This window comes from Xyrauchen texanus, chromosome 17 (genome assembly GCF_025860055.1).
Source record: "Xyrauchen texanus isolate HMW12.3.18 chromosome 17, RBS_HiC_50CHRs, whole genome shotgun sequence".
In the NCBI taxonomy this organism is placed as follows: domain Eukaryota; kingdom Metazoa; phylum Chordata; class Actinopteri; order Cypriniformes; family Catostomidae; genus Xyrauchen; species Xyrauchen texanus.
Window position 1 is genome coordinate 40880594 of NC_068292.1, and position 24550 is coordinate 40905143.

Below are 24550 nucleotides of genomic sequence, written 5' to 3' on the forward strand. Positions count from 1 at the left end.
ACCAGAATTCTGAAGCTCCAAAAAGCACATGAAGTCAGCATAAAAGTAATCATACAACTCCAGTGGATTAATATATGTCTTCTGAAAGCAATCCAATTGGTTTTGGGTGCGAACAGACCAAATTGTAACTCCTTTTTTGTAATAAATCTTGACTTGCATTATCCTTGGCGATCATGATTTCAAGCTCTGTTACGCATCCCATAGCGCCATCTAGTGCTCTACGCATGCGTCAAGCAACTGGAAGTGTAATCTAGCTTGAAATCATGACTACAATGGCAACATATGCAGTTGACCTAAAACTGATTAAACCACTGGAGTTTCATTTATGCTGCCTTAATGTGATATTTGGAGCTCCGGAGTTCTGGCCACCATTCACTTGCATTGTGAGGACCAACAGAGCTGAGATATTCTTCTAAAAATCTTAATTTGTGTTCTGCAGAATAAAGTCACACACCAATTTTGGGTGTACTATCACTTTAAGTCTTGGTATATTCATTGCAAAATTCACATCAAATTAGATTTTTTTATAAAACAGGAAAAAGCAAATAAGCGGCACCCTGTAGAAAACGTGAATATTGATCAAGTATATGTTGACAACATCACAAGCTCTATCCATTTTTCACTGTGTGAATGACTGTTAAAACAGCATGTGATCTTCCTAAAATACTTTTTGGGTCATCTGAAGTGGAAAAAATTGTTTAAATAGACTTTTTGTCGGTACGTTTATAGGTGTGGGAAAAGTATCAGGCAGCAATGGGGATGCCTGATGTGGGTAGAGAAATGCATGTAAATGGATCAGCAATGCCTCTGGAAAATGTGGCATTTTAATGTCATTATGATAATTTGTTCATTGTTCTGAAACTGCATTGGTAATGCACCAACAATATGCGATTCATTTGAGAATGTTTTATAAATACTGTACAGAATAATGTCACTTGAAATTATAACTCGCAGGCCACAATATATCTAGAGATATCACTTTCCCAATTAACACATTCCCAGGTATAAAGTCATATGCTAATATCTAATTAATTGAGTATTTTGTGCAAAGATCACAGCCTGATAGTAATGCCATATTCCAATAAACAATCCAAGATAAAACCATTTATGGGTTAGTGATATGACACTTATTTGTCTGGATCTATTAGTTTATTCAAAATTAAAATGCAATTAATGTAGACAAAGACTTTAAGGCTGTGGGTTATATTCTCAGAGGACACCAGTGCTGATAAAAAAGTATGAATTTTAAATGCACTGTAATGTTGGGGGAAAGCATGAATATAAATGACTACACCTCTTATATGATGAATGTTTTCCATTTCTAAATAAAATATTATTTTGATGTTTTTGTGAGGCATAAATGCATAAGAAGTGTTCATTGGAATAAATATCAAAAGATTGTATCAAAAAGGAAAAAAAAAGTCTAATTAAAGATGTATTTCAACAGACTTTGGAAACTGCACCCATCAATTGAACCAGTAAACCACTTTAGTTATTATACAGTATTATTTATTACATATTAGATAATATCTCTATTATTATTATTATTATTATTATATGTTTTATATAAGTTTTATAAATTAAAAAATATCTGCAAATCAATGTCATTGTTGTATCACAAACCAGTGACAAGATAAGTCATATAACAGGAAATTACATCACAGAGAGGACCCGGTAGATGCAAAATATAAAATCCGATAATCATGACAAGCTTAGTCTAGTTTGTCAAATACTTAAAATAATAATAAATAAAAAAACCTGCAAGGTATTCAGGATTTAAAAATAAAAAGATATTTGCAAAAATAAATAAAATATATAATAATAAAAAATCCTTTACCTTGAAAAGAATGTTTAAAAATGTATTGAACATATTGATTGAGATATGCAGATTATTTTGCATTTAAGGTGTTTTTTCCAATGTCAATTTCTATGACCCTTTTCTTTGTCTATAACATTAATATTTCACATTTTCCCTTATAAAAAGTTGTAAAAAAGTACTCTGGCAGTACCATGGTATCAGATGATAATACCATGTTTCTTTGATACATACGATGGAACTGCATGACTACCATTTATATGAACCATTGTATTCATTTCACTAGTACTTCCAAGTATACCATAGAATTACCATGTCAGTGGCTTTACTATAGTACTAATAGTAAGTGTCCAAAAAAACATGAAAATACCATGGTAATTCTTTATAAGTGTATTTTAGCCATGTTAATCATGTGTCTTCTTATTTACCTTTTTTCTTTAACATAAGACCAGAAGATCTTACCTGATAAATGCCAAGGAGATGACGTAATCAGGGTGAACCGTGATGAACCAATCACAGTCTTTACTGTGCGGGTAGGGGTGGGGAAAGTTTGGAGAGAGAATGAATCCAGATGAACCTGTAATGTTTCCACCGCAAGGAGCTAGAAAAGAGCATTTGTGTTCTGTTGTGAGTAGTGATCAACCAAAATGGGGTTTTCAGTGATACCAGTATCTACTGTATAGCAGGCCTATTGCTGATTTAATGCTAACATGTATACAATTAATATACAAGTACAATTAATACAAAAATAAACACTAATTTTACACAATATTAGCTCAAAATTTACCCATAAATATTTAAAAATAGAACAAATCGATAAATAAAAGGAATTAGAAAACTACCCCAAATAAATGAGGATGGCCTGGTAAAAAGTCCCCAAGTCAGTGTTAATGTGACCTTCATATAACATAAAGAAAATCTTTGAAATCTGTTACTTTTAATTAAAAAAACACCTGGGACAAGAAATAACCTGAATTCTCCAGGCATTATAAAACTTCTTGAATAGGAGCACAGTCTAGCACGTAAACCAGAATGAACTTTAAAAAACCTGAATATTAGTCAAACTTGCAGTCAGCGGTACGCTTTGTGGTTTTGCAGACTCCAGGTACACAGAAAGTAAAAGAAGATTCCTAGGAGCATTAATCAATGGGTATTCTTCACCAAGAAGTAACCCTGGAGTTTTAGCTCTAATGGGCACCTGATCAGATAGTTCCATTGAGCAGAGGTATTATTCCCGGCTCATTTCTGGGAGTCATTTACAAAATGTTGTCAGCGCTGACAGGTGTGAAATGAGGTGCTTCTCATATTTTTCCTGTCACGGGTGAATAAATTGAATAAATCTCACCGATACAGGTAGGTGGACTGGGCTGCCAGTAGAATCGGTTGTCTACTTGAATGCAGGTGATGCGGGGTTCCCCTTGCAGGTCATAGCCTGGATCACACACAAAGGTCACTGTGTCACCCGGTTCCTTCCCCTCCCCGCTGCGACTGCCGTTCATGGGCGTCCCGGGATCCCGGCAGGCGGTCGCCACAGAACCTGTGAAAACAGGAGCCATGACTGCCTGCACTCACTTTTCTCTTCCCAAGATATCACCTCAGGGGGTACCGTTTCCTGCTCGGGGCTGAGATTGTGTGGACTCGGTCCTGTACAATGAATCACCAGGGGCTCTCACAACACTTTCTAAGAAGAAAGTTATCTAACACAGGAGCAGAATAAGTCTTGGAAGTATAGCAGTCTTGTTTGGATGAAATATCACTCGTTAATGCATGCTTTGTAGGGCTGGATGATATAGCTACAAAATTATATACAGTTTGATATATTTCAGCCTTTTTGATACAGTATATATTTAGATATTTATGTATTGGCTTTTTGAAAAGGCTTAAAGGGTATTTTCTTTTTACCTAACACCATTTTTGCTACTGTAGTTTAAGGCAGATGTATGAATAGCTTACACAAAATGAAAAATCTCTCATTATTTACTCACCCTCATGCCATCATAGATGTGTATGACTTTCTTTGTTCTGCAGAACACAAATTATGATTTTTAAAAGAATATCTCAGCTCTGTTGGTCCATACAAGGCAAGTGAATGGGTGGCAAACTTTTGACTCTCTAAAAAGCACAGAAAGGCAGAATAAAAGTTATCCATAGGACTCCAGTGTTTTAATCCATATCTTCAGAAGTGATATGATAGATGTAGGTGAGAAACAGAACAATATTTAAGTCCTTTTTTGCTATAAATTCTTCTCTCTGCCCAGTGGGGGCGATATGCATGAAGATTGTGAATCACCAAAAACACAAGAAAAAGAATGTGAAAGGGAAAGTGGAGATTGACTGAGCAGGGAGGAGAATTTATTGTAAAATAGGACACATTTATCTGTTTCTCACCCACACCTATCAGATTAAAACACCTTTGTCCTATGGATAATTTTTATGCTGATTTATGTGATTTTTTTTCGGAGCTTCAAAATGTTGGCACCCATTCACTTGCATTGAATGGACCTACAGATCTGAAATATTTGTCTAAAAATCTTAATTTGAGTTCAACAGATGAAATTAGGTCATACACATCTGGGATGGCATAAGGGTGAGTAAATGATGAGATAATTTAAATTTTTGGGTGAACTATTTCATTAAGACACTTTAACACATAATGTTATTAAGGTGTGTTTGTTAGGTGAGACATGATGCAGAGTTTATTTGTTCGTGGTTGCCAAGCAACGTCATGCCTTGGCACATTAATATACTGCATTGTATTTCCTTTTACTTGATGGCAGGGCTGGACTGGTAATCTGGCATACCGGCATTTTCCCGGTGGGCTGATGCACTTCGGGGCCGATCAGGGGCATATTTGCCATCGGGAGAACTGAGCGGGCCCATGGGTCAGTCACGAAATGGTCCGAATGGGCCACGATAAGCTAAAATGAGCCTTTACGTTATGCAGAAAGGACCACAAAACGGCGCTGAGATATGCAGAAAAGTACAGTGAACACCCCCCGCTCAACTTTTGGGCCAGTTGCCATGTAAAATCCCGGGCCGAATTCTCTTCCCAGTCCAGCCCTGCTTGATGGTTACACCACTGGACATTGGACAAACATATTGTGTTCTGCTTTTAAAGAAATGTACTTACTTGAGAAGTCAATTGCAAATCCAGACTTGCTGATGTAGAAATCCGTCTCAAACTGGATGGTGACCACGTTGAGAGTGCTGTGAATTCCGTCAGGTAACAGTGAGCCGCTCACTTCCCTCAGGGCCATCTCGTTCTCGGGATGTCCATCCCACACCTTCAGGATGTCATGAGATGCTTCTGTATCAAATGCCAAGAACTGAAGACTGAAAGACCAAAAACATGCTATTAAAAGACTTTGTTGAAAGGGTTATATTAAACATGCTGTAATATTTCCCCCCCTGAGGTCCACTTATATTGTTGTATACTTTTATTTGCATCATAATTTAGTTTTCATAATAATGACCACCCTCTCTCTGACTCTTACAATTAAATAAACCATATTTCACATTAGGAAATAGATACAGTGCTTTGCTGCACTCACACACAAGCTGCGGGTTTGCTGCCAAGTCTAATATTGTTTTAGCTGCCCCATCCTTTAATAACAGCCTCTTCGTAATGCCTGTGTTACATGTTGATAGATTTATAAAACAGTCCACCTTAAAATGTGACACTCAAACTGTTAATAGATCAGATCAGACTGAAATCATCAGGAATCTTGTTAAAAATAATTGTAAGGGATCTGCAGAGCGGCAGGTGCTACACACAGCCAGGAACAGCATAAGGTTTGACAGCCTCTACCACATTTTACTCATTACTAATAGCATCTATCATTTTTCCTCCTCATTATTTTACTGTGACTGAAAGAAGCAAGTAGACATTGTTAATGTTCAAACACAGAGTAGACATTGCTAATGTTTAATGTGGATGGTTTGTCATCAACGAGTCTAAATGTTTGTTTTCGGAGAGCATTGAACTCTTTTATTTCAAAAGATCAAGGAAACTTGCATTTGATACCTTTTGATATGGAGCATTTATATACACCAAGATTCTTGTTAACCCAAAAGCTCTCAGATTATAAACAGAAAAAGTAATCAAATAAATAATAATTTCTAAAGCAAACCTTCAATTTTTAATGAGCAAGCTGATTGTAAAATAAGGACCAAAGCAGCAAATTACATCAAAGACACTGTAAAGAAGTTTTGCAGGTTATGGACCTAAATTAAAAATTGAAATAAGATGACATTTTCAAGTATTTATTCGGATTTATTTCACATGATTTAGGGTCAATGCAATATATTAGCTGACATTATTAGCTCATATCGCTCCTATGCAATTCCTTAACAGAATGCATTTAACCAGGTCTCTATATTTTTGATCTAGCTTTCAGGACACCACAGTCCTTTAGTATCGCAATTTAAACTGTGACAGAATGCGTTCGGATAAAATATGAATCAGCCCCAACCTTGATCTCTTGCGCGTTAGTTTAACGAGGTACGTCATTCTTGTTATGCTTTACTATTTGAACTCTGTAACTTATAAAACATGAATATGCTTTGTTTGCAATTTCAGGCACTTAAACTTCATTAACTACTTGGAGTGGTGGAGTGGTGGGGGCGTAGTAGGCTAAAGCACATAACTGTTAATCAGAAGGTTGCTGGTTCGATCCCCACAGCCACCACCATTGTGTCCTTGAGCAAGGCACTTAACTCCATGTTGCTCCGGGGGGGTTTGTCCCTGTAATAAGTGCACTGTAAGTCGCTTTGGATAAAGGCATCTGCCAAATGCATAAATGTAAATGTAAACTACTTGATTATTTCCTCAATGGCAAGAAACTGAACAGGACAGAACCTAACAGGATGGCAATCAATAACTAATGTGAACAATTGTTCAGTGAAAGATTGACAGACAGGTGTGTCAACCTAAAGGTCATTTTGACATTTGATAACTATCTTAAGAAGTTGTGGTATTACGTCTGTAATTTTATCAAACAGGATAGAATGTTTTAGAGAGAGACAAAACAATTAACAGAACAAGACAGAATTCATCAGTTCTATTGCGAACACTTACGGATGTGTGTTCTCTAGTTATCACACCAAAATGATGTCACTTCCTGCAGGATAACTTAATTAGGGAACTGGCTTTTGCTATTTAACCTTGTGCGATCCTGCATCCATATGCGTGGACATTGTACTGTGGCTTCGCAATATGATATGCAAAATTGAAATTAATTGAAACCGACTGAATACTGTTTACAAGACTCTACACTGCTATTTAAGGGTTAAATGTATGGCGCATGGAGTCACGTGACACAGTAGCATGGCGTCCATATATGTTAAGCGATTGTACGGGCGCAGCACCAACAAAAGTGCCTCTGGTAAGAAACTCCAGAGTTTTTTTCATTGAAACTGGGTTGGGTGTAAAGAATAGCGTCTCTAGTTTCGTTTGATATGCTGCATTAAAACAAATTCATTAATTTTCCGCGTATCCGTGCACTGATAAAGAATGTGGATTTTAGGACCTTATTCCCTCAAAGGTTGAAAAACATCCATTGCAATGGTATTCAGTGCATAGATTCAGAATGTATAATGGTTGGCAGTGATTGGATGATGCTTGCTATTACTTTGAATAAGAAATATTTATTCAGCTTTACAGAAAATCAGCTGTAATGTCTGTAACGTCTCAAAAACATGAATAACCAACACTCGTGCATAAACAATTTGATGAAAGAAAATCAGACTTTTTATAGCTTGGTATTATTTACAATTTTACAACTTAGTCCCGCCGTTCCCATATTAGGACATACATTTTTAGTAAATCTATTGGCTCTAGATTTTATCTTTATTATTTCTTGTTTATTAGGTGCTACACAGTAATCATGCTTGGGTCTCAGGTGGTTAAATGGATATTACCACATACAAACAAGATGGAAAGTGATATTGTGGACATAGGAAAAAAAAAACTATAGATAGATTACCAATTAAAACATTATTCTCCAGAAAACATGCTTTACTTGAAATATTTTGATAAGAAACACCTGGAGTATTTGTTAATGTTAGAGATTAGTGCATAGCGCCTGTAGCATAAATCAAATGATTTGTGAAATGATTTAAAATTCTCCTTTATTTTAAGTAAATTGGGATAAAAATCTTTGAATTAATTAAATCATATGGTAAATGGTCTGCACTTATATAGCGCCTTTTTAACCTTAGCGGCATTCAAAGCGCTTTACACTGTTAACTCATTCACCCATTCACACACACACACACTCACACACATGTAGTGTTTCCATGTTTTATGGGGACTTTCCATAGACATAATGGTTTTTAGACTGTACAAACTTTATATTCTATCCCCTAAACCTAACCCTACCCCTAAACCTAACCCTCACAGAAAACTTTCTGCATTTTTACTTTTTCAAAAAACATAATTTAGTGTGATTTATAAGCTGTTTTCCTCATGGGGACCAACAAAATGTCCCCACAAGGTCAAAAATTTCGGGTTTTACTATCCTTATGGGGACATTTGGTCCCCACAAAGTGATAAATACACGCTCACACACACACACACACACACACACACACACACACACACACACACACACACACACACACACTAATGACAGCAGAGCTGCTATGTAAGGTGCTAGCCTGCCATTGGGAGCAACTTGGGGGACACTTCCCAAGGACACTTCAGCATGTGGTGTCGTGTGGGACGGGAATAGAACCACCAACCCTGTGATTAGTGGATGACCCGCTCTACCAACTGAGCCACAAATTAGTAATGGCAGAATTTTCATTTTTGGGGAACTATCAATTTGAAGACATAAACTACAGTGTAAATACACTGCATAGAAGGAATGACGAGCTACATTTCCACACATATACTGTTTTCAAGTTTAATGTACAGTCACCTGACAGTGTTGCCAGAGTTCACCTCGATGGTCCAGGTGCAACGCAGGTTGTTGTCATAGGGAAACGGGTATCCGGGAGACAATATTCGTCCTGATGATTCACCTTTAAAACTTCCCCCGCACTCCGCTACAATAGATTAAAAAAAAGTTATTGCGCTGTCAACTGCCACCCACGATGATGATGTATTCACTGCCAGCATTCTTTATCTCATTAATGATCAGCTCTGTGGAGACCCGGGCTGTGTCTCATCTTGCTCTCTATGTCGTGAATCAGCAATCATGAACACAAATTCAGCCATTAGCAATGGTGTTGATCTACAAAACAATGGTGTGTTATCATTAATGGAACTAAAATAAAACATGAGAGAAAAATATTTTCATGAACTGAAATAAAAATAACACAACATAAAAATAACATAACAATTCTAAATCAAATTAATTTCTGGATTATAATTATAATACATATATTATTATATGGAGGAATTTCTATGACTCCAAAACAAACTAAGAAAGAAAAATACGTTTTAAATACACAAGATATATACTGTAAATATCAATATACAGTACGTATATCTGTGAAAACTTTACACCCTGCTGGACAGGCAATCTGGAATACCGGACATTTTTCCGGTGGGCCGATGCACTTTGGGGCCAATCAGGGGCGGACTGGCCAGCAGGAGCGTGTCGGTGGGTCAGCCGCGAAACGGGCCGAATACTCTAGACAGCCCTGAGATATTTACCAGTGTTAAACATACATTATTTAAATGATATTAGTTAATGCATTAACTTTGGCCACCCAAAAATATTGCAACAAAATATAATTCTCTATACACTAAAAGTAAAACTAAATTCAAACTATAGAAATAAAATAGAAATAAAAACTAAATAAAATTCAAACTCAAACTAAAATGAAAAACTATTACACATCCAGTACTTTAAGCAGACATGATTATGGGGTAAACATTAAAATCCAGCTTTTTAATTTACCAACAACATATTTTGTCATGCATGAAAACAACACAACATAAAAATAACATAACACAATAATAAATACTTGAAACTAAAGTAAAATACATTACCATGACTCCAAAAACTCACAAAAATAAAGTTTGTTTTAATAAATTTTGTAATTTATATATTTAATATATTTGAAAACTTTACAACCTGCATTTGTAAAAAAAAAAAATGCTACTACATAGTGATAACACTATAGACAACCCTGAAAAATGTATCAGTGCTAAACATACAGTTTTTCAATTATATTTGATAATGCATTAACCCTGGCAGCCCCAAAATACTACTACTACTACAAAAATAAATTAATGAATAAATAAAATGAAAAAATAGCAGGTAGCATATTAAAATAACACATTTATCGACGTAAGACATGCCATTGTGCAATTTTGTTGTAGACATTAAAAAGTACAGTGCTATTAAAACACAAAATATAAATAAATAAAAAGAAAGTTTTAATGTTCTAACTTCTATTCGTGTTTATATTGTGCTGGCCCCAAATTTTTTCCAAGTAAAAGCGTCCATTTACAGGGTAAAACTGACACAAACCAAGTATTATTTGGCTGATGATATGATCGTAACATGGTGGTGCATATGAATATATACCCAGCACCATTAAGAAAAAAAGAACAAAGCAGCTTTTACTCTATGACTGATATGACGAGTTTTCATGTTATGTGAGTGTACATCATTTTAAACTTTTTTTTTTTTACTATTTATTATACAAAAAATTTTGGTTTAGAAGTTTAGCAATTACCAGAAAATGTCTGAGAGCACCTTTAAAAGTTTACAGTTATATACCTTACAAGCACATTGCGGATGAAAGAAAATTTCAAATGAAATCTCTTAAAGACAAAAAAAAAAAGAAAAAAAGAAAAAGGAATCTGGATTCGACATCGCTCAAGCCACCCCCTCACCATCATGGCGTGCCAATGCAACAATGTGGTGCAATTATACATGTACGAGACGGAGCTTTTAAAGTACATCCCCGGCGCATGTCATTAATTAATGTTAAAACTCTGTCCACATTATTTATGTGTTCGGTCTTGCATGAAAAGCAGAGGACTGCTGCATATATCACAAAATAAGGGAAGGATTATCATATTCATTATAGTGGCAGTCTCAGACTCCAAATCTGCACTATATCACCCATTAAAACACTCGTCTCTTGACTACATTATAAATAAGTTGAAGTGCTAGTACAGTACAGATAATAGTAAGATTAATCAAACACTGAAGTTATGAGCTACCCAAAAAGAAACCCGACTTCCATTACAAAGATGACAAACAAGAGGAAAGAGGAAACTGGCCCATAGCGCTCATTATTTACGTTTAAGTTTAAATGTATGCATTTGGCAGACAAAAAGGGACTTAAACTGCATTCGAAGTGTTTACTTCATCAGCATGTGCGTTCCCTGGAAATTTAACCCATGACATTGGTATTGCTAGCGCCATATTCTTTCAGTTAAGCTACAGGGACATTGAGTAACAGGTATCTTTACAAAGGCTTCTTTACATCTACATCCAAAATAAATCAAATAAATCGAATTAATCTTTGATATTAACAGCTCAAAAGTACAACTTTAGTCATTTTTTGTTTATGTTTTGCTGGTTGACATGACAGTGTTCTCCAACTTCGGCATAGATGCAGCATAACGCATCATTATGCGTTTTCCTTAACTGATTATTTGGGTTCAAAACACGTTGAGCTCAATCGAAAGCATTTTAGGCATAATGTTGATAATTATAATTTTAACATGGTCATATTTTAAAAATTGAAGGTTACAGTGAGGCACTTACAATGGAACTGAACTGGGGCCAATCCGTAAACGTTAAAATACTCAGTTTTTCAAAAGTATAGCCACAAGAATTAAACGATATGTGTGTCAGTGAATAAAAACTAAAAGTTTTCATTTTGGTTTGTTCTGAGCAAAACTGTATTAGTGTTCCGGTGTGTTCCTGTGTAAACTGTATACTGGTTCAGAAGTTCCGCAGCCTCCTTTCCAAAATGTTACCCTATTATCACAATAATTTTTTTTTTTTTAATTGACAGTACTCTGCGCTAAGGGGTGGGTGAAATACCAATTGCATTGTTGCCAGATCTCGCAAGAGAAACAAGTGACCTGGTCTGGAGAAAAAAAAGCCCAAAATAAGCCACTTACCACACCAAACTTTGCGAAAATAAACGATTTTTATGGGGAAAAAAATTACTTTTTACCTTTAATAATGTTTTCTTTGTACCTGGATTAGCTGTACATGAATATGTAGTAATTATACATAGTTGTTAAAAAGGTCTTCATTCGCATAATGCAACATCCAAAATGGGAAATAAGGCAAAGAAATGTGTGATGCAGCAGTTTCCTTCAGGATCAAATCACATGTTTCATTTTTTTGGGCAACATGAAGTGGTGTAGTGCCAAAAATGTAATGTGATAAACCCTTTTGCCTTTAGTTTCATAAAATAATTATTGTAACAAAATTAACCGGTCATAACTGGTTACCAGCATTTAAAAGCATTTCACACCAGGACAATTGAAAATCACTTAGTTCCTGTTTTCGGTTACATTCTGCTTTTGAGATTTTTGTTTTTGATGCTTGAACCGTTTTTAGTCCCTGTGCATGTTAACATGATTTTAGTGTGATAAAATCTCTTACTAACCATTTCTGTATAAAGTTTGATCCAATTTTACAACTATGTTGCCATGAAATACGTAACACTGTATACTCTATTTTTTTTTTTTTTTTTTTTGAGGTAATCAACATTATGACCCAAAAGTTATTGATTGAGCTTAACTTGTATTAAACTCATAATATTCCTTTATATTTCAAGTATAAAATACTGTGCATCTTTGAAGGTGCATTTAGTGATTTACTTCCTCATTTCAAAACTTTAACTTCTAAAGAAATGAATAGAAATTTTTATATGTATAAACTCATGAGCACTTACAGTATGTGAGATGAAGAGTTCGGTCATATCAGTAATCTTATAAAAGCCCATGTATTCTACATTTATTGTACTCTTTTAAACAGCATGACCAGATGAACTCTACACGCTTAATCTCAGTAACTTCCCTGTTATTGGACACTTTATTCATGGATTCAATTAATCCTGGCTTATTGTCTACAATGGCAATGGAAACTGAAAACTGCTGTTTGAATGATGCAGCATCCAGGCCACTAGGTGTCAGTGTAAGCTATACTTCGACATTGCTGAGTGCAGTTTAAATGCACTTATCTACAACACCCAAAGAGCTTTTAAGAGAATACTACAGCCCAAAACACATTTCCTTAATGTATGTGAACACAAACACATTTAGCTATCCAAGCTTAATTTCATGTGTTGTTGCGTCCCAAAATTCAAGCACGCATTACAATCTCACCTCTCAAAATGCTCTCCATTACCACATACTTTGAAAAACGAAAACCAGATGGTCACTGAAAACAGTGTTGTGCTAGTGGTGCTTTAGCAAGCTTCAGCATTATCTGTCTTCCTCCACAGTTGGTTTTCTTTTCTACTGTCATGGCGGAGCAACTGTTTGAGGACAATCTTATAAACATATGTGTGACTACATCTCCACTCCATTCCCTGTTGCTCACACAATGCTTTCTTATGACATCTAAACACTTTTACTATAGAGCACGTCTTGTAAGGAGAAACATTTTAACGATTGCATTACATAAACAACTACATTAATAAGCTTGTTCAAGTAGCTCAACTGATAGTGTGTTACAAACACTTCTGATGCAAAGGACCAGGGCATCCAAGTCCTGGAGAGCACTTGAGTCGACACGTTTTTTTCATCTCACATTTGCTTTTATGAGACTATCAATAAGGTTGAGTTTCAGGGTTTAACAAACGTAGGTTATGTTGATTTAATCTTAAAAACACCTAACATCTGTTTGGAAGAAAATGTGACTAGCTTGTAGCGCCACACTGGGCATTTCATCTCAGAACTGCCGCAATATGTGAAAGAAGCCACGTAATATAATTTTGAAAAGATTTCACCACTCTCACGTAACTTTCATGAGATCAGGCTCCACAATACAATACGGCAACATCATTGTGGTGACTTTTGCACGTATCACTACTATTATTTCTAGACAAGACTATGATCTATGGTCTATTTTTTCTTGTTCAAAATGTTGGTTTAGTCTTGCACGATAAACTCAAGCACATTTACCTCTGTTAATATTTCATACCACATCTTATAACTGCATGTGATCCGTTTTATGATGGAGGAAAATAGGTGTATTAAATGAGGCCTTTATCCGCTAGCTTTGCATGAAATATTTAGCACAACCTCAAAGTGCACCATTTTGATGTAGAAATTCCCACGGCGCTGTCATAAGAGCAAGCAGACCCCCGAGGCGAGCTTCCAGCATCTGCTCACCGGAATTCTGTCTAGCAAGAGAAGTTCTGCTTCACACTGGCTGCTCTATTGTGCAGAAATTGCATCATACAAAAGCCATGCATATGATGGACTACCATAAATATTGATGACTTGTGTGAAGTTCCTTTATAGTTTGAATAAAAATGAAATGTTTAGAGAGTTTAGGGCTAGTGAGCTGCCTTGCTGACTACATAGCAAGCTATCTTTTGAGGCCACGCCCACACTAATACGTTTCAGCTTGAAAACGCATTGATTTTACTACCTTAATGGCTCTAATTCAGACTGGAAATGCTGTGTGTAGCTTTTTTTAAATGTACAGAATATAAACATAGCAAAATAATGTGTAATTTACCACCAGGAGTGGCGGTGGCGTAGTGGGCTAAAGCACATAACTGTTAACATGAAGGTCAATGGTTTGATCCCCACAAGAACCACCATTGTGTCCTTGAGCAAGACACTTAACTCCAGGTTGCTATGTAATAAGTGCACTGTAAATCGCTTTGGATAAAAGCATCTGCCAAATGCATAAATGTAATGTAAATGTAGTTTGAGCAGGCAAGTTGCGCATTGTCTTCAACCTGTCGGACAAACAGCACACCAACGTCCCATTGAAATCAGCAAACCAGCATCCAAAATGCAACATATGCTGGCCATTTTAGCATTATAATGAAAAAAATCACTCCCAAAATAAAAATAAATTTTAAAAGCATGCTTTTTCATCAAGTATTTCCTGATTTCACTGTATGAAACTCACGGCTCCATGACTTAAATATTATTAAGACATAATATTACAAGCACTTATGAGCACATTAAACTCTGGATTTAAGCAATGACCCAAAGTCTGACTAGCATATTCAAGTGAAAGGATACCAACATTCAAACAACACCAACAAACTTTTAAAACAGCATTTTGAAGCAAAATGCTACTAAAGAGTCAACACATTGCTGTGTTGGGCTGGTTGGGATGCTCAAACTTTCAGAGCAATTTTTTGAAAGCACTACAGAACAGTTTTCAGGGAAATTAACCTACAAATGGCATACAGTTATCTCTGAAAATTAAGCTGGGATAAAAGAAAGTACTGTGTATTAACAGTCAAAAAGTTACAAACTACAAACTACATTACGGAAGTGGGTTGTGAATGTCAACCTACATATGGCTTACTTATAGTCATAGTCTCTGCATATTAAACATGTATAAAGCGCTTCAGCATAAAAATAAAAAAACACTTCAGCTTTAAAGAGTCTTGTGTTCGTATGAGGCATACATGGCGAACAACACATAACAATTGCACAAAACCTCACAATGCACATGGATCAATCTTTAACTGGTTTAAACGTCAGATCTTGGATGATGGAAATGGTGCTAAAAAATAGAGCTATCGTTGGAGCACTGGTGCAAGACGTGTGACACGGCAAGCTCTTGTACGTCAATTATTTGCAACAAAAGCATGCAAGCATGCAGCTGCATGTCTATAATAGTCCAATTAAATGCGATCCATGTAAGGATAAATCTTCTGGATTAAGACTGCACAATGTTCAGAATGGTGAGTTTACTGCTTGAATACTGCATACTGTGCAGTAAATACTGTATACTTGCTATATGTACAGTTCAAACATTTTCACACTCTAATTTTTTTGTATTCGTCTACTAACAATGTCCATCAGTGTAGGTACAAATATCACAGAAGATATTTTTTTTCCCTTCTGAAAATGTTTCCACAACAGTGTAATTTTTTTTGTATCCTAATAACACACAAAAAAATTATGTTTTCACACTTTTTCTGCTGAATTTGGCAAAATTACAGGTTTATTGGAAATTAAGCCCAATATAGTTATGATGCTCACTAATGATTTTACAATTTGATTGTTTTTTCAAATATCTGTAGTCTCATATTTCAACTTAAAAATAAAAAAATAAAAACTTTATTAGTGGCAAAATGTTTAGTGTGGTGGAAATGCCACCACACCCACGGGACAGCGAAATTTTATATATATATAATTTTTTTTTCCTTTCATAAATTTTATACAATATATATATATATATATATTTATAAGTGTTTATATACATAAATCATTTTCACACATTAAATATTACAAATGTTTTGTTTATGTCACTCTGTTTATATTATAATATTTTTAAACATGTAATAATTTATATTTTAATAATATATTTCCATAGTTTAATATTAAAAGTCTGTGTCTGGGACAAAGCTAAAAAAATTAAATCGGTACAAAAAAAGGCATTTTAAAAGTAACAAAAATATATGTGATGAAGGCCTGGTTAAAAGTTTCCAAGTCAGCTTTAATGTGACCTTCATATAACAAAAATATTTTTTTTAAAAATCTATTCGTTTTAATACAAATTAACCCATCGGGACATGAAATTGCCTGAAGTTGAAAAAACACCCAATATCTGATCAAATAATGATTCTAGAAAGAGATGTTAAAAACGGCATCTGTAATTATTTCTGGTTCATTCATCACACTGAAACCAGAAGGTCAAGTTGAGATTATTCCATGCAGTGTGCTCTGTTATATTCCGCAAAATTTGACAAATGTAGTTGTCACAGTCTGTCTCCCTCATGTTTCCTAGGACTGCTATTTTGAAGTGTTTCCCCAGACTACGTTCCCCATCATGCACTGCCCTCATCACTGCCATCTGTTCCTGATTGTTCTCACCTGTTTTCCATTCCCTCATTAGCTCTGGTTTGTATATACCCTCTAGTTTTTGCATTCCCTTGTCAGTTCTTGTTTGTTGTTGTGTTGAGTTCACATTTTGATTGTCATCATTTTATTTAAGTCTGTACTTAGGTCCTACGTCTCCTCTCAGCAACTATTCGTGACAGTAGTAGGTCATCAGAGTATACCATGCATACAGAAAATAGCACAAAATACACAGAACTAGTAAGAATAGTTGTTAGTATGCTATTCCAAACACAGGCAGTGTCTCATCCAGCTGCATGTGAATGGGTGGAAGGGAGAATTACCTATGCAGGAGGGGAGCGGGTTATCCCAAGCACGTCTCTCACCCGTCATACATCTCAGTATGCTGCTTCCATGGAGACTGTAACCAGGATCACAGCGGTATGTGACCACGCTGCCAGCGAAGTGGCCCTGATCGCTCGCTTTTGACCCAAACTGTGGCACTCCAGGGTAGTCACAGTGAGAAAGCTCAAAACCTGCAGAAGAAATAAGTGTCAATTTTGATGAGGAAATGATCAACTGGAAGTAGTTTTATTATTAACTAAAACAAAAACTAAATGAAAAATCATAAACTGAAAAAAGTTATATATTTCAAAACATAACTGGAAAAACTAAACAAAAAAAAATGTTCAGGAGTTATTATTTATCAGCAGTTACAGAAATACTCAAACCAGCCTATCTGGCACTAACAAACATGCCACAGTCCAAATCACAGAGATCACATTTTATTCCCCATTCTTATGGTTGATGTGAACATCACTGAACAGCACTGCACTGCTAACACACGATTGGCTGATTAGATAATGGCATGGATGATTGTTGGTGCCAGATGGGCTGTTTGAGAATTTCTGTAACAGTCTCTAGAATTTACTCTGAATGTTTCCAAAAGACATCCAGTGAGTGGCAGGTCTGTGGATGGAAATGCCTTGTTGATGAGAGAGGTCAACAGAGAATGGCCAGACTGGTTTGAACTGATAAAGTCTATGGTTACTCAGATAACCGCTCTGTACAATTATGGTGAGAATAATATCATCTCATAATGCTATTCTGAGATGCGGGTTGGTGCTGTTTTGGTGTCACGAGGGGGACCTACACAATATCAGGCAGGTGGTTTTAATGTTGTGGCTGATCGGTATATATATATATATATATATATAAGACTGGTATGTTACCACCAAACAAGGTGCAGAACTGCACCAAGCTGTTGGAGATAAAATATGAAAAGATCAAATTTCCAAAAGTACAATACAATCACATCACTTCAGATAATTAACCTCTGAAAATCAATTTAACTGCTCAGGCCTCCAAAATGACCCGAGTTTCAAAATAGAGCTTTCCCACTCTCGCATTTCTGATTTGATCAATTACATTTTATGAGCCAACAAAATTTCCTTTGTATTTCCAATGTAATATCTAATTAAAGTGAACAGGAGCACAAATAATATAATTCCAAGCATTTAATCCTAATCAGATTTTAATGAGTGAATGACACAGTTGATTAATTCATTAAAACTTGGTGTGGGTTGAAAAGAACACAATCCACCCAGACTTATACAGTCCCAGTGGAACATCACTGCAGAAACAGCATTATGAATTTTACTTTCAGTTTGCATAATGCAACCTTTTTATGCACATAAAACAACAAAGAAATATAAACTCAGAGCAATTGTAATATTCACACTTGAACAAGCAGACTGATAATGCTGTAAGACGACAACATGGTGAACTATGTGTCTGCTAATTAAGACTTTACTGACCGGAGATGAAAATACTTTTATGGTTTGAGTTTATGGATAAGATGATTGCACTGCTAACAGCTGGAATGTTCTCAGTGACAATTTATTCACTTTTTTCACTCTTTTCTCCCAATTTGGAATGCCCAATTCCCACTACTTAGTAGGTACTCGTGGTGGCATGGTTACTCACCTCAATCCGAGTGGCGTAGGACAAGTCTCAGTTGCCTCCACTTCTGAGACAGTCAATCCACGCATCTTATCATGTGGCTCATTGTCCATGACACTGCAGAGACTCACAGAATGTGGAGGCTCATGCTACTCTCCACGATCCATGCACAACTTACCACGTGCCCCATTGAGAGTGAGAACCCTTAATCCCGATCACAAGGAGGATACCCTCCCAAGCAACCGGGCCAATTTGGTTGCTTAGGAGACCTGGTTGGAGCCACTCAGCACGCCCTGGATTGGAACTCATGACTCAAGGGGTGGTAGTCAGCGTCAATACACACTGAGCTACCCAGGCCCCCAATTTATTCATTTTTAAAATCTAGACTTGTGTTAAGCATTTTACCTCAGGCTAAAAGAATTAGTCAAATAAATCACATTCATGGGCCTGATGCCCACAGACCGTTTGAGTGTTGGGGAGTAGCTAACTTCAAGTAGCGATGTTTACCTTTTTAAAGTTAATAAAGTTTTAATTATCAGTGTATTTTTTACACCATTTATTTTGTATCGATTTGCTTCAGAAGATCGACTGGAGTCGGGTGGATTACTTTTATGTTGCCTAAATATGCCTTTTGGACCATCAAACAGCCAGCAGCCTGATTGCACCCATTTAAATGCATTTTATGGACAAACTGAGCTGAAATCTGCTTATAAAAATCTTCAGATGAAGAATGAAAGTCATACACATCTGGGATGGCTTAAAGGTAAGTAAATCATGAGAGAACTTTCATTTTTGGGTGAACTAACCCTTTAAGTAGCTTCAATGTAGACTGCTACTTTTTGATAGTAACTTGTAGTGTAGCTAACTACTTTTTCAAAAGAGTACCTTGACTGTAGCTTAACTACTTTAAATTATGAGTAGCTTGTAGCTTGTCAAACTACAGTTTCAAAGTTGCTTTCCCAACACTGCGTATGACATGCATATAACCTAAATGGCTGGCTCTATGCAATTGCATTTGAGTAAAGGCACACCAACCCAGTCTCACGTAGAGTTGTTGTAATAGTATGAGATGACGAAATCCTAATAAATTGTACATGTTTCTTGCACAAAAACAATGGATTCTTAAAATGTTCTCTACAGGCAGTACGACAGCATAATGGTTTGGAACAACATGAGGGTGAGTAAATAATGACAGAATGTTCATTCCTTTAAAAGATTTGTTGCTTTGATTTTTTCCTCTTTCCTTCATTGTAGCAAAGCTAAAATCAAAACTCAAAATTCACATTTGCAGTACCAATAAATCCGATATATAAGCACGATGCTTCGAGCAGAAGACTGTTAGTGTGACAGTAAATGAGCAAGTCCATCTAAACGCCTCCAGAGCTGGGCATTAGAAAGTCCATTTTCAAAAAGTCACGGATGTGCTCAATACCTCTGCCTGCCTCATTCACCATGATGTTTTCCTCATGCTGAGCCGTTACCACAGTACCATGAGCTATAATCTGGCTTCAGAGTTTATGCACGCTTTATGATTAAGATATCAAATAACACGGCACTGTGAAACTGTGCTCAGGAGAAAAGATCAAGCTATAATTTCAAACAAAATAAAATGAAGAATCTTTCAATGGCACCAATAATTCACACATAAGATGCTGTTAATTCAAAGGGTTCCATTTCAAAAGCAATAAATTGTGTATATATGTGTGTGTGTGTGTGTGTTGGTGGAGGTTTAGAGAGCGCTGGGAGGAATTATACAGTTCAAGCTGACAATTAAATGAAGATATTAATCCAGCAATGAAAATTAATTGAGCTAATATATTCTGCTGTGAGAGGTGGGTTTTGACAGAAAGATTGAGAAGGAGCTGGGCAGTCTCATAAATATTCATAAGTATTTGTAAGTAAAGTTTTTTTTGCCACAATTTTTTGCCACACCAGCAAAGGAATTTTCCTCCTGTTGTTGTTATGAATAGAGCAAGCGCAACTTAAGGGATAGTTCACCCAAAAATGAAAACTGTTATTGTTTACTCACCTTCATGTGTTTCAAACCTGCACTCAAAAGGAGATGTTAGACAGAATGGAAGCCTCAGTCACCATATACTTTCATTGTATGAAATAAAGATGGAACAACATAAGTTAATGATGATGAAATTTTCATTTTTGTGTGAACTGTTCCTTTAAATCATGTGATCGGTGACTGATCATCAGTGAAAAAACATAGAGTAGCAGAACGCTTACTGGTGTAAATGAGTTTAAATCCCTCGGCTGTTTCTTCTTGATCAGAGTAAAACTCCAGCCAGAGGTGATTGGATGTGCTGCTCAATGACTGATCCAACATAGAAGAACCTGTGAAAGCTCCCAGAACTTCTGCTGTGTTGTCTGGACCATCATACAACTGAAACAATAATAAATCCAAGGCTTTAATCAGTATCAGTCTTAAAGATTCATTCTTCAGATTCAATAAGCCAAAAACTGTTATAGAAGTGAATAGTATTTGCTGTGTTGGTGTTTCTTCAACTTCAGGCACTTTAGCCTTGTGAATTTCAGAAAGTGAAGTCTCATTCAAACATTTTCACACGCTCATTCCTTTCATTTGTCTACTAGCACCGTCCAACAGTGTACTGTATGCACATGCATCACATGAGATGTGTGGCATTTCCGTCATTTTTTTCTGAAAGTCATGAAAGTTCCCACTACTGTGTTAATATCCAGCACTTCACAAATTCTGTATTGTGTCTAATGAAGTTCTGTAGTGGAAATGACGCTGATGGAAATGACATTTTTATCCCCCTTTATAATAAGTGTCTTAAACTATACTGTATGCATTAACATTAAACACATGCAATTTGATGTATATATTGTGTCACTACATGTTGTTCTGCAAAATTCTCATAAGATTCACATTTGCTGTTACTGAGGTTGAGGAAGGGTTAGGGGTTTAGGGGAAGAGTTGGGGAAGGGTTAGATTAGGTTTAGGGTTAAAGTTAACAGTGTAACTACACATGCACTTAAATGCATGTACAGTTGTATTAATTGTAAGTACAATGCAATAACATGCATATACATAATAAGCACATTGCAATAAAAGCTTGAGCACATAGTTGTTAAAGACACCTCACATAAAGTGAGCTTGACATTTTTTATGTTTTTAAATAAAATGGCTACTTTGTCTTGCTAATGTTAATTTCATAGCAAACATTTAATGCACCCTAAGAGCACACAAATAAATAATATTTTCACACTTTTTTTGCGTAATTTGACAAGACTACAGCTGGATTGGAAATGATGCCCAATAAAAATATTCTGTTCACAAGTGATATTTAGCTTTATTTTCTTCAAATATCACTCATCTCATATTTCAACTCCAGCATGCTCTTCACTGACACTTTTGTCCACTTGGTTAACAAGTGCACTAACTTTTCAAAAAACTTTATATGGGGTAAAATTGTTTGGTGAGGTGGAAATGATGCCGTCGTAATTTTTCAAAAATGTATAAAAAAAAAAAAAATCAGACAAAAGGTTTATTGCACTTTTTGTTTAGATTATCATAGTTTCAAACATATACAATAATACATAATTCATATTTTCATAATGGATTTGAATATTTGAATATTGAAAGTCTTGTTGTGGCAAAAGGCTAAAACAGTAAAACTGTCCATAAAAGGCAATTGAATTGTATCAGAAATAAATGATGAAGTCAGTTTTAATGTGACCTTCATACAACAAAAATAAAAAGGTTGAAATCTGCTAGATGGAATTAAAAAAAATCAACCCCTAAAAACCCCTAATAAAAGTGCCTGAAGCTGATGAAACATTCAGATTCATCCATATTAAAATCAAATCTTTATTTATTGCCACACAACCGGGACTTGTGATCCAGATCGATAAATGTATATTTACCTTGAGAACGTCACCTTGAGCGAGATGAAAAGTACTGGCTGAGATGTTAATTCCTTTTCCTGCCTGGACCTGAATGTTGTAGATGCACTCGTGGTTGTTCTCGTATGTCTGGGGGTAGTTCGGTGACAACAGGATGCCAGAGTCCTTTGAAACAGTCGAGCCGCACTCAGCTATGGACAATGGAGGACCAAAGTGATATACTGAACCAACAATGTAAACAAAGTGTACATTTGGGGGAATATATATATAATGTAAGCAAAAATCCAACAGAAGTATTCAAAGAGAGAACGTGTACTGCCAATCAAACATTTGGACACATCTACTTATTCTTTAGTTTGAACGTTTTCCAAATTTTACAATAGTAACATAAAATGCTACACAATTATATAGTGAACAAAACAATCTATATTTTTCTCTTAAAAGAAGCTAAAACTATAACCAACTTAATGAGGGGCATCCTGGGACACTTAAAAAACAGTATTGAAGGAATTCCCATGTATAATAGACACTTGTTGGTGGCTTTTCCTTCACTATCTGCTCCAACAACTGAAAACATTTAGGCTAATCAAGTGTGTCCAAAATTTTGATTTATAGTGTACACCATTTTATTATGTGTAATCCAAAAAAATAATGATAAACATTTGTCACTCATTAGTTGCATTTGAGTTAATGGAGAGTTTGAGAACTTGTGCTAAAGCCATCTGAGATCTTCCAACTACTACTTACCTACATTATGACAATAACAAAATAAACTCTTTCTTGGCTCATTATTTGATCGTGCAGCAAAAAGTTTGGATTAAAAATGCAAAATAATATGATTTATTTCTTAAACCAATAACTAAATTCCACTTGATAAATTAAAAATGCAATGTATTTGCACGGGACAACAATCTTGCATTGATCCCTTAAGGGAAATTTAGGTGCAGTAGTAGCTGAAGACCCACTCTAGGCACATAATGTTCCAAAAATATACTTAAAAAACCCCAATTATAAATATGCATTTCTACCATTCCGAACACAGCCATAGTCAACAATCAAATAGTCTGCATCTGTTCAACTCTAATGCAACTAAGGGGACGTTTGAAGTCTGGACATCTAAGCGAATGAAAGCAGCTGACCACGTACCCACACACCTTGGCAGAGGTGCACTCCATATGCGCCGCCCACCGCCCAGGCAAGTGATCTCCCTAGCACCCTGCAGGCGGTAACCAAGGTCGCACGAGAACATCAGGCTGTCGCCGATGCCAAAGCTGCTTCCACTGTGCCTGCCAAATTGGGGCACACCAGGGTCCTCACATGGCTCCAAATCATACTCTAAATAAATAAATAAATAAACAAGCAGGCAGATGGTTCAGGGCAAAATTTTCCTAGTTGGCGTTCTTTGCTGATGCATCATGTTCAACTTCATTGTATGGACTGAATTACATCTTTTTGGTAAATGGTCAACTTATAAAGCACCTTTTATTAACCTTAGAGATTACCAAAGCACTTTACACTGTGTCCCATTCACCCATTCACACACACACACGTTCAAACTCACACTCATCTACCAATGGTGGCAGAGCTGCCATGCAAGGCGCTAGCGTGCCATTGGCACCAACTTGGGGTTCAGCGTCTTGCCCAAGGACACTTCAGCATGTAGAGTCGTATGGGCCGGGAATCGAACTGCCAACCCTGCGATTAGTGGTCGACCCGCTCTACCACCTGAGCCACAGCCGCCGACTTTTTGAAGTTATAGGTGATGCAGGATGTGACATAAACATAGAGTGCAAGTAAGCCAGCTTACTTTTTCAGCTTGGTTCCAGAAGTATATTTCCCATTAACTTTTTCCATAGGGATTTCATAAAAGTTCTTAAAAGTGGATCGATTCCCTTCAGGATCATGGGAAGTGTAGTTCTTTACCAGAA

At 36.1% G+C, this 24550-nt stretch overlaps 1 protein-coding gene across 1 annotated transcript in view; it reads right to left on the bottom strand.

The window, feature by feature from the left end:
- LOC127657696 (CUB and sushi domain-containing protein 3-like) overlaps window positions 1-24550 on the bottom strand; it is a 390710-nt gene that overhangs the window by 184913 nt on the left and 181247 nt on the right. Inside the window, 8 exon segments of the mRNA XM_052146537.1 lie at window positions 2279-2417; window positions 3162-3353; window positions 4947-5149; window positions 8737-8863; window positions 17129-17320; window positions 20982-21138; window positions 22644-22813; window positions 23769-23957. Coding sequence (XP_052002497.1) covers window positions 2279-2417; window positions 3162-3353; window positions 4947-5149; window positions 8737-8863; window positions 17129-17320; window positions 20982-21138; window positions 22644-22813; window positions 23769-23957 — 1369 coding nt within the window.